General features: G+C 35.2%; 1 protein-coding gene across 5 annotated transcripts in view; it reads left to right on the forward strand.

Moving 5' to 3' along the window:
- LOC137629421 (uro-adherence factor A-like) overlaps positions 1 to 12,624 on the forward strand; it is a 182,298-nt gene that overhangs the window by 167,663 nt on the left and 2,011 nt on the right. For 4 of the 5 annotated variants that reach the window (XM_068360663.1, XM_068360659.1, XM_068360661.1 and 1 more), the window contains 4 exons: positions 3,934 to 4,335; positions 5,876 to 6,550; positions 6,886 to 7,064; positions 7,313 to 7,503. In XM_068360663.1, coding sequence (XP_068216764.1) covers positions 3,934 to 4,335; positions 5,876 to 6,550; positions 6,886 to 7,064; positions 7,313 to 7,503 — 1,447 coding nt within the window. Of the gene's footprint in view, positions 1 to 3,933; positions 4,336 to 5,875; positions 6,551 to 6,885; positions 7,065 to 7,312; positions 7,504 to 12,400; positions 12,470 to 12,624 lie in introns of all 5 variants that reach the window. The other variant, XM_068360662.1, reaches the window with a different exon arrangement.

The raw sequence follows: 12,624 nt of genomic DNA on the forward strand, positions 1-12,624 counted from the left end.
GATTTTCTCTTTAATCGCTTGATTAGGATTGTACAAATTCTTTACATGATCTTTTACCTTATCATTCTGAAAATAAGTCTCTTGAGTCAAAATAGGAAAACAATCATTATAATTGATCTAAATATTTTAGCAAAGCTAACCCATTGAACATTATGATTATACAAACCATCCAGTCAGTCGGATAGAGCAGCCATAAAGACGTCGAGAGACTACAGTAGGTTTTATTCTTTGTTATAATGGGGAGGAAGACTAACGAAGTTCTACCGTGACTCACTGAACTTCCAAAAAACTAGTTCATCGGAGCAGCGGGACTGAAGATGGTGAGTACAGCTTAGTTGAGTTGGTTTCGGAGGACGATTCCTCATTCCATTCTAGCAAATTGCGGTTAGCCCACCTCCGAGACAGTACCAGTCCCCTTCCCCCAAAGTCCTTCCCTACCCGAGAAGTTTCTTGGCCATATGTCGACACAAACTGTTACTGAGCGGCTGTGGTGACTCGCCATGATCTCCTCGGGGCTTCTGAAGATCACATGATTTGGAGTTACTAATCGTTTTATAGATCCGGAGCTGAGATTTATGGCTATAAAATGTCCCCTTCTTGGTACTAGTTTAGTATGTGGCCTACCTTTGTTATTCTGGCCAACCTGGCTTGTTAGGTTAGGTTATTTTAGGTTAGGTTAGGTAAGGTAAGGTTAGGCCACATACTAAAACAGAGATAGAATTTCGTAGGCCATATTCGAAAGGTAGGCCACATACTAAACCGGCACCCCCTTCTTTTATCATGAAAATTCTTCTGTGTTGTAGAGTTCTAGACGTGATTAAAGTTCACAATTGAATGTTCAAAATGATAGGTCAACTTTATATTACCAAAAGAATACAGAAAATGTCCATCTTATCTCATCTTTTCCTAGTCAGGGTTGTACTTGCTCGTAATGTGGTTCATTTTTTATTATTGTTATAACATTAAAAGAGATTATGGCCAGTTTTCTAATGAAGGTCCCAAACCACGAGAGTTAGAATCTTGGTCACATGATTAGCCACGCCGAATCCACGTTATCACCGAATGTAAAATTCTTGCTGTAGTCGTTACATACCTTCTTAATGTAGTAAGTTTTGAAAATCGTCATAATCTGTATTCTGTAAGCCATCGTGAAATCTTACATGCACGAGTATTTACTATTAACCGAATTGAAATTATTTGGTTAATAACATGTTATATATGATGGTGTTACGGTTCCATTGGTTTATTTACGCTATGTTCCGGAATAGTTTTGTTGCAAACAATTTTAAGGTTAATACCGGAGTGATTTATTACACAGTTTGTTTTATGAGATATTCGTTTGAACTGGAGTTTAATTATTACCATGTTTGAATAAAAATTCCAATGCCTTGTTGAAGCAAAACTTCAAAATTGATATTATACGCCAGTTTGTCATTTGAATGGCCACACAGTAATACATTGGATCTTTCTCTCTGGTCTGGTTCTTTCCCTTTGCTTACACAGACACCGAATATATTGTCTGGCCTATTCTTTACAGATTCTCCTCTGTCCTCATACAACTGACAACACTTGAGATTACCAAACAATTCTTTTTCACCCAAGGAGTTAACTACTGCACTGTAATTGTTCAGTGGTTACTTTCCTCTTGGTAAGGGTAGCAGAGGCTCTTTAGCTATGGTAAGCAGCTCTTCTAGGAGGACACTCCAAAATCAAACCATTGTTCTCTAGTCTTGGGTAGTGCCATAGCCGCTGTACCATGGTCTTCCACTGTCTCTTGGGTTAGAGTTCTCTTGCTTGAGGGTACATTCGGGCAAACTATTCCATCTAATTTCTCTTCCTCTTATTTTATAGTTTAAACAGGAAATACTTATTTTAATGTTACTCTTCTTAAAATATTTCATTTTTCCTTGTTTCCTTTCCTCACTGGGCTATTTTCCCTGTTGGGGCCCCTGTGGTTATAGGGTTATAGGGTTGTAGCCTAGCATTTAATAATAATAATAATATCTTTCATTACCATTCCATTTTCGTGATTCGGAAATCTAACTGGAAGGTCTTAGAATTTTAATGTTTTGTGCTAATCTAGCCAACAGTTGCAGTTAATGTAGCCAGTATACTAGTCTTGGGTATATTTGCTATTTTGATCCTAACTTTGAAATGACTTGATGGGCGATTTGTTAGGTTAAGGACATATCAGAGTGATGAAACTAACCATATTCTTTGCGACTGTATAATCTTGTAGCTGTTATAATCAGCTTCGTGAATTTTTCTGTTCTCTATTATTATTATTATTATTATTAGTAGTAGTAGTAGTAGTAGTAGTAGTAGTAGTAGCTAAGCTACAACCTTGGTTGGAAAAGCAGGATGCCATAAGGCCAAGGGTTCCATCAGGGAAAACAGCTTAGGGAGGAAAGGAAATGAAATAAGTAAACTACATATAAGAAGTAAAGAGTAAAAAAGTACAATATATCTTAAGATCAGTGACCTCGTTGAAATAGAACTGTCATATATAAAGGAAGAAGAGAGACGTATACATATCAACCTGTTCAGCAGGAAAACATGCTGTGAATAAAAGTTTAAGTTAATTATCTAGACAGATTAGAAACTTAAAATCGACATTTTATTAGAATTGTAAAGTGGTTTTTGTTTTTTGGCACCATTTTTAGAAAAAATATATATATTAGGGGTTTGTTTGAATAAAAGTATGGTAACGAACTATCTTTCCTTACAAGTCTTAATAATAATTACCTATTTTAAATGTTAGGCAAATCTTGATATTCCATAGTTTCATGGATTAATATTTTTTAGTAAAAGGGAATATATTAAACGTTTATTCAATATTTTAGCAGACTGACACTAGCACACACATATAATACACACACACACACACACACACACACACACACATATATATATATATATATATATATATATATATATATATATATATATATATATAATTTATATATGTATATATATATATATATATATATATATATATAATTTATATATGTATATATATATATATATATATATATATATATATATATATATATATATATAATTTATATATGTATATATATATATATATATATATATATACTGTATATATATATATATGTATATATATATATATATATATATATATACATATATATATATATTTATATATATATTATATATATATATATATATATATATTATATATATATATATATATATATATATATATATATATTGATATATGTGTATACATATACATTTGTCCCCTTGAAGGGTTCAGCCTTCTAGTATATCAGCAAGTCGTTACCGCTGAGCAATGTTCTTGATTCTAGCAATTGCTGGTAACAGCATATCCAGCTGTCTGTACTTGTCAGCAATAGTAGGGATCGAACGCAGGCTCAAAGATTTAGCGAGAGAGAGAGAGAGAGAGAGAGAGAGAGAGAGAGAGAGAGAGAGAGAGAGAGAGAGTGCGTTCTGTTATCAAACTGCTGAAACAACGTTTGAAACCCATAACACTGTTTATCAGTAGTACGTCGACACCCATCACACGACCTATTCTGCACTAATCACCTCTTTATCTTGCAGGTGCACTTGTCCTCCCTGGAAATGGGGATCTTTTCTAACTCTTACGATCTAATCTAGCCATTACTATACTAACCTATTTTTTTCATCCAGAATCTTGCGACCTATTTTTTTCTCTCTTATCTTTGGTCCTCCATTTCCCTTGTGTAGTTATTCTGCCTCGTAATGATGATCCTGTTTATCTTGATGAATATTTTAACCGAATGATAAAGTTTTTTGGTTCTATATTGAATTTAATGTTGGTAAATATTTAGTTATGTAGTATTTCATCGATTCATATAGGTCTGTTCGATATATTATATACTAAGATACGAAAAGTAGTCATTCTTCATTAAATTTTTCTACCAACAGAATTTGGAGACACGAGCAGCGGAAGCGGCGACTCGATCTCCGTCCATCGCCCCGTTCATTCCACGCACTCAGTGCCACCAAATTCCTCCTCGGCCTCTTCCTCCCCCGTCAGCAGTTCCCAACAGCGTTCCCCTCTGCTACGAACAGCCTCAGAGCCTACTCCCCCTCCACCCCCTCCATTACCAGCCCACACACCCTCCCCCAGATCCTCTCCTGCTGTTATGCATCGCATATCCCCTCAGTCGAGAGAAAACTCCTCCACGAGGTTAAATTCAAATGAGAACTTCCAGAGATCCTTCGATTCCGGCAGCCACTCCGACGGCTTGGATGAAGAAAGCGTCGTGAAGCCGTCGGAATTCATTCGAAGAAATTCACAGCGAGGAGAAAATGGATCGTTTAGAGGTATGCAGTATTTACTTTTTGTTGAAAAAAGTCTTCCAGTCTTTTAGCTCGGAAAAGTGTCCTGCTATCTGATTGGTTAGAATTATCTTGTCAAACCAATCAGCGATTAGGAAACTTTTCCGAGCGAGAAGGGCACCCCTGCGAATCGGTGCAAATCTGCCTCACTAAAAAGAATTGACTATAGTTTACGATACTCAAGTAGTTATTCAGCTTATCATTATGCACCGATACAATCACTTCAGTCACATCATTCAGAACTATGGAAAGGAACTGCAGAAATACTTTTAGGTGAAAAAGTCCCTTATCTCTTAGATTTTTTTACATGGTACATTTTATACACAAAAAAAGAACTCTTGGCTGTAAATGTTATATGCATGACATATTTTTGTTTCATATGGACATATGTTGAGAATTAGTCCCTTTAACAGTACAGATATTAAAATTTCATTTGCAAGTTAGAATTTCTATTCAATGGGCAACACAGATTTTTTCAAATACTGTACTGTATATTATTTTGTAAAGTACAATTTGAACTATTAACGCTCAATAATGTAGGCTGCAGTGTGTCAATATAGCTAGGCTAACACTTGCACAATTCTGTGGCAGGCATGTAAACTGGCGTGAAGTGCGTGTAAACCCGTCGTTATTGCGTGTCATGTCGGGACGAGAATTTTAAAATGTTCAAAATTTTGGTCACGACAAAATTTCGCGACCAGGTCATGAACTATGCGCAAACTGTCCGCAAACTATGAGTGAACTCATCGTGCCCGTTTGTGTCAGTGAGGACACTGAAGCTAGGCTGACACTTGCACGACTTTTGACCAAGAATTTGTTGTGGCAAGTTGTGCCAGTTTGGGGCACGAACGGGAAGCTCCCGCAATGTTCACGACTAGTTCACACATAGTTCACGATGAGTTCACTACGAGTTCACGAATAGTTCACGAATGCGTGCCCATCAGTGTCCACATTGACACGAACTGGCACGACGAGTTCACGCATAGTTTGCGCACAGTTTGCGCATAGTTCACGACCCATTCGCAAAAATTTGTCGTGACCAAAATTTTGAACATTTCAAAATTCTCGTGCCAACATGGCATGCAGTCACGACGGGTTTACGCAAACTTCACGCCAGTTTACGACTAGTTTGCTCACTGGCACGACTCAAGTCGTGCCAATGCGTGCCACAGAATCGTGCGTGTCAGCCTAGCTTGATGGGCACGCATTCGTGAACTATTTGTAAACTCGTCATGAGCTCATCCTGAACTATGCGTGAACATTGCGAGAGCCTCCCAGTTCGTGCCAACAAAATCGTGGCCAAAAGTTGTGCAAGTATCAGCCTAACATAAGTGGCTTTCATTTGTATATCATTCAAAGGGTCTGTAAATAATTAATCTAAAACACATTTTTCTTTAACTTTAGTATTAGTAGCTAAATTTTGGTCTAATATTTAATTACTTGAAATAAAATGATAATCCTGGTGGAATGTTACCACTGACTTTCAAGTAACATTGCTTTTAAGTATCAACACTTGGTTTTGCAGGACACAAAAAAGTTGACAGGCCTGTCTCTCTTCCCATTGACGTCGCTGAGCATTATGGGAAGATCATGTCGAGTGGCAAAGATAAGCCTCCAACCACCACGCAGGACGATTCGGGATCAGCCACTCTACCAGCAAAGCCCCATCTTTCCACTGGCAAGTCTCTTCCTTTCATACCCCCGAAATTCCCGTCTCAGCCTTCCGGATCTGGACTGATCAAGCCTTCGGAATATTTGCGATCCTTAGGAGGTACCACAGGGCGATCTCCTATGGGAAATGATGTGAAATCCTTAGTGGCAATGCATTCTTCAGAGTCCCTGTCATCCTCCTTCGATAATCATGATCATAGTAGCCATAATGATTCTCAACCTGCTTCGATGCCCGTCGGTCCCCTGCCGTCCATCCCAGAGTCTACAGAAGAAGACGCTTCTAAAAACCATCCAGGGGCCCCACCCCCTCCACCCGCCCCTCCCGTGCCAGCAACATCTTCGTCGCCAGCGCCCCCTACTTCTTCATCTGCCAATACTCTGATTAGGTCCAACACAATGAACAGTAGTAGCAACAATAACAAATCGAAATTACCAACAATTAGTGTGACAGACCTGCAGAGTGTGCAGCTGAGAAAAACGGAAAATAAGGCTCCCAAGCCCACCTCTGTTCCTATTCGTATACCACTGTGTAAGTAGTTTCTGTTAATGCTTTCATTCACAATTCAATTGTAGGAGAATTACTGTAGCGATGATCATTTCCTCATCTCCTCTGAGGTGTCACCCAGCGTTAAGGAAACGCCTTAATGTTGAGTAAAATGTTTACAATTGTCTCCCTCAGTACTCCTTTTTTTTTTTTTTTTTTTAAGATATGAATAGTAAGATAATAATGAAAATTTTGTACATTATGAAATTTATATTGTAATCTTGTTATCGTAATATTTCCATTATATGTCGAGTTTATTTAACTGAATACCATACTCAGTGAAAGGTGTGTTTCTTATAATTAACAATATTTGTCTTCAGCCCCAGAACCTGCTCTGGCAATAGCCAAGGATGACGTCATAGCTGAGTTGAAGATGGGAGTTGACATCACTGGCATCAAGAAGCTGAAGTCAGAAAGAGCAAAGGAAGAAGTTAAGAACTGTGATATGGAGAAAAAAGAATTAGAGAAACAGTTCTCTGCCGTCAATTTTGTAGACCAGGTAAGTTCATTTAGAATACTGAATTGACTCATGAAGATACATGATTACAATCATTTTTCAGTTCAATCAATAATGAATGCTGTCATAAATTGCATTGCTATATTAAATCAGTTTCTGAGTATATGAAAATTCAAAATTAACACTGGAGCCAAATGATGTTTCAAGGTTTGCCAGCTGATTAAGAGAAACTTGCAGAATATTTTCAACAACTATATAAAAAAAAAATCAACATTCTCCTACCTATATAGATCCCTGAGAAAGATAACGCAGGCAATCGGATTCCTGAATGGAAGCGTCAAATGCTCGCTCGCAAAGCAGCTGAACGAGCTAAGAAAACAGCCGAGGAACAGCTGCAGCAGCAGTTGGAGGAGAAACGGTTACAGGCCATTCCTCCTTGGAAGAGACAGCTTCTGTTGCGCCGTGACGATGATGGAAAGCGGTAAGATTTACATTTGCAATATGTAACTTTTTTAACTTTTTAGTGACGGTAAATTATTATGATCTCGAGGTTATATTTTGCTTATGCCATAATTATATAGGTGTGTTTTAAAGAGAGGCTTTAATGTTAGATATATTCCATATACCTACTCACTACTAGAATTTCTAGTTTCTGCAAAATGTAGGCTAATGTTATTGATCTAAAAGGGAGGTCTTATTAGTCTATAGCATGCTTTAATAACTAATTTTATCCACCAACAGTATCTATAATTGGGGCGAATATCTGAAGAAATTAGCAATGAATTTTGGAAACAAGTTCGTGCAAAGAATTATGAATCGTGTTTATCAACCTAAGGCTTTGAATATTCAAAATGATATTCTCCTTAAAGATTATAGCCCATTAAGTAGAAACACTTCATCTTCATAAAATAATGAATTTATAATATGTGCTGTTATGTAGAAATATGTTATAAAAGATGGGTGTTGAAATACCTAATTCGCTAAATGATAAATCATGGATCCTTTTGGAAGTAATGTTCTGTAATTTGTTTTCTGAGAAATTTATACATCAGAGCTAATGAGTTAATTCACAATCGCTATCATATTCTTTTCAGATTAATATCGCCACTTTCTCTACGTTTTTATTTTTCTTCAGATTCTCAACTCAGGAATTTTATGTCCAATAAACCGCTAACAGGAACCTTTAGCATAATTTTATTACCTTCTATGTTATCATCGTTAGATAGAAGTTATTTAATTCCAGCAAAGAATTTTCCCTTAGGGTAGTTAATATATTATTGGATTCACATTTGATGCTTCTTTATTTTCAAATCTTCCTTTGTAACAAAATAAGTGCAACAGCCGTTCAAATTACAACAGGTTAGTTGAATAATGTGCAGGTCTGAACTTAAATATCCCTAATAGAAAATATGTTTTCATCAGAAATCTCATTAAATCTGTCATTTTATGGTAAGCCTAAGTTTCCTTATAATTTTTCATTATATTTGATTATGTATAATTGTATAACTGGTATTACTTTCTCTTCGAAAATTGCATTCTGTTTACTTTTTAGATCCAGATATGTTATACATTTTGCATGTGCACAATTCCTTTCAGCTTTAATTTTCATTTGCATAGTAGCATGCTTCTGTTTTATTTTTTTCTTTCACTTTCATCAAGATTCAATGTACAGCATTTACTGGCTGACAAAATCATGTAAATAACGATCCTACCACTTAAGTTTAAGATTTGTTTTTCCATGAAGGGCCCCGAAAACACTTCACTTGGGACTGAGAAGAAGACTAACTATATTTTACCCTTAACCTGACTGGACGTAGACTGCAAGACAACAACCAGTGATGAGACCTTGACTCCAAATTTTAAAGACTGTAACATGATGGTTTATTTTGTGAAGGAGTTTATTTTGCCTTAGATTTATCTCTTGGTTGCTGGTTCTGAAGATTTTCTATATTAGTTATGCTTCGGATATTTTTTTCAGTATCCTGTTTGAGAGATTATAGAATATTTTTCTGAGCAACAACACTAGACTAGATAGAATTAATTGATGCAGATGGATCACTTTCAGAAATGTACTATGAAACTCAAAGTTGGATTGAAGGAGAATTACTTTTGAAAATATACTTTGAAATTCAAAGTTTATTTGAACTTAGGCTAAAATCTATAATGAACATTGAAAAGATAATGGGTATCAAAACTTTACTTCACTATTTTTGCTAAGGATATCTACATTTGATTTCCTAAGATTGTTTAAGGATAATATGATTCACAACATTCAGTCCGTTGAATCAGTTTTATCATAGATTATTTATTTTATTTTAATGATTGGAAACGTTGTTTATCTATATACATTTTCCTTTGCATTCTGTAACTTCTCTGCTGTATATTCTACATGTTATGAGCACTTTTCTAATTTGTGCAAAATCAGAACTGTCTTCTCGAGTTTAGCTATTGTTCTACTTGGAAGAATATGAATCATATGATCTTCTCTCAAACGACGATAGTATTCTTTCCTGTAAATTACCTTGTCTCTTGATTTATTCAAAGTAACGCTCTTAAATCAAATATTCACAATTCTTATAATCATGAAATTCCCGAACTGTGAAATTCACATTGTTCATTGATATTACTGTTTTCTTGAATCTTTAAATTAATATAGGGAGTAAACACTTATCATTAATATATTGTTGAGCTATCTTCTCTTCACACTATGCATACTTTAGCACACTGTCTTTTTCAAATAAGATTTAACCTTAATTGTTTATACGTTCAAGTTTTTTAGCCTTTTTTTTTTTTTTTTTTTTTTTTTTTTTGCTTTCGTTACTTTTATTTACTCTTAGTATTTAACAAGGCTAAAAAAATTGTTATTTCCTTGTTTTGAATTCACTTTCATGCACAAACTTATTTTCTTTGATGCAAAGCACCTTCTCCACTTGTCACTCAAATTACCCGGTAACCATTTAATCGACCTCCATTCCTTTACAGATTTCATATGAGCAATTGTTGAAGAAACTTATAGTTCAGTTCAGTGTTTCAGATGTAACTCTCGATATACATATTGTTTAATGTACTAACTTTTCTCTTCATGAAAGCTATGGTGGATAGTAAGTGTAGGTGGAGCAGTATGGCAATTGATTTATTATTATTATTATTATTAAATGCTAAGCTACAACCCTATTTGGAAAGCAGGATGCTATAAGCCTAGGGGCCCCAACAGGGAAAATAGCCCAGTGAGGAAAGAAAACAAGGAAAAATAAAATATTTTAAGAATAGTAACAACATTATAATAAAAATTTCCTATATAAGCAATAAAAACTTTAACAAAACAAGAGGAAGAGAAACTAGATAGAACAGTGTGCCCGAGTGTATCCTCAAGCAAGAGAACTCTAACCCAAGACAGTGGAAGACCATGGTACAGAGGCTATAACACTACCCAAGACAAGAGAACAATGGTTTGATTTTGGAGTGTCCTTCTTCTAGAAGAGCTGCGTAGGTAAAAAGTCTCTTCTACCCTTAACAAGAGGAAAGTGGCCTCTGAACAATTTCATTGCCGTAGTTAACCCTTTGGGTGAAGAAGAATTGTTTGGTAATTTCGATGTTATCAGGTGTAAGAGGACAGAGGAGAATCTGTAAAGAATAGGCTAGACTATTCGGTGTCTGTGTAGACAAAAGGAAAGAACCGTAACAAGAGAGAAGGATCCAATATAGTACTGTCTAGCCAGTCGAAGGACCCCCTAACTCTCTAACGGTAGTATCTCAACGGCCGGCTGGTGCCCTGGCCAACCTACTACCTATTGCAGTTACAATGTTTTAGGGATGCGGACTCTATTAAGTCTTCTTATAATCTCTTAGATACTCTCACAAACACACACCTATAGATATATATATATATATATATATATATATATATATATATATATATATATATATATATATATATATATATATATATATATATATATATATATATGCAGCATATGCATGTATATATATATACACATAATAATTATGTATGTGTGTATGTGTAATCAAGAAAAATGTCATTTTAGTCTATATTGATTGTGAAGAATTGAGCTCTAAGTAGTTTACTGTCTTTAGTTAAATTATATGCCATTTTTTTAAGTATTAGTAAAAATAGCATAGAATTTACAACAAATATTACATATAGTGTAACATCAGAACCAATGACTCTTTCATTATCTGTTTATCCCTAATTTGTTCAAGTATAGATTTACCCTTGGATGCGGGGTTAATACATTTTCTGTGTGTAGGTTCTGTCAGTTTGGTCTGTAATATTTATTGAATGCAGCTTATTATAAATACTCTGATATGTACTAAGGCTAGAATAATTTAGTACTCTGTTATTATGGATATTTTCATGTTTCGTCCACATCTATATTCAGGATTTCCTCACATGATTGCTTCATGAATTATTCAAGTTTCATTTGTTAAGTTAAAAAACAACAAGGAGATTTTGTGTTATTAAACCATCATTACAATTTGATTATGCTGAAGATCCTTCTTATACGACAAATAGATAGTTATGAAAAATTGCAGATGTACAGTGTAGGAAAATTATGAAAGAGCTATTCTTTAGAATGTCAGCATTACATCCAAGGAAAGAACATCTTTTTTTTATCTAATTTATTCTTAGATAACGATAGCATTCAAGAATTGACTGGGAGTAATATCACTTTGTAATTGTACCTTAACTTGTATACATTTTTCCTTAGGAGACAGCCATCTGGAATCCATGAAACTGTATTACATTGTATTTATGTATAAATCCATGTAAATTTTACTTGATAGGAATATCATATTCACAGGAAGTATTTGTAACCGTGTCCCTGGAGCACTTTTCCATGCGGTAGAAATCTGGAATACACGAAAAGTCAGTCACCTTTTAGATAATAGACTTGAACCACCAGAAAATAAAAAAAAAAAATTCTTTCATGCAGTATTCTTCTTAAATCTAATGGAAACCATTGTTACCGTTCTTCTGAAGGGTGTAGTTTTCTAGAATCCAGTGAATATGGTCTTACTTTTTAGTTGTAGTTGAATCCATAGAATATATTTTCAATATGTAATAACAGCCTGTAATAGTGGAGCTCATTCTTACCTTGTTGTTACCAAACCTAATCCAATTGGAAATCCTTGTTCCTTTGTAGTTGTTAAACCTGAATCCCATATAGATCCTGGTTATCTTGTAGTCATTAGACCTTTATCCCAATGTAAGTTTTCCAACCTTGTATTATTAGAACTGAATTCCATTGAAAATTATTATTACTCTGTAGTTACTAAACCTGAATCCCAATGAAACTGATTGTTACCTTGTAGTTATACCCTGAATCGCTGGAACATTCTTCCTTTGGTTGTTTCAGTGACCGTCCAGTCACTCCGCGCACCCAGTCGCCAGTCCGCATCGCTCTGCACATCAAGCACTAGATCTAGTGAGTGGTGGCAAATATTCACATCATACCAAAGCATGAATTCCATAGATTCTTAGTCATTTCACAGAATCCAATGCAGCCTCTAGCTAAGGCAAACGTCCCATTGTAATAATAGCACTTTCTTCAATGTTCATGAACGGTCTTTCCTTATTTAC

Source organism: Palaemon carinicauda, chromosome 37, assembly GCF_036898095.1.
Source record: "Palaemon carinicauda isolate YSFRI2023 chromosome 37, ASM3689809v2, whole genome shotgun sequence".
NCBI classification, from domain to species: Eukaryota; Metazoa; Arthropoda; class Malacostraca; order Decapoda; family Palaemonidae; genus Palaemon; species Palaemon carinicauda.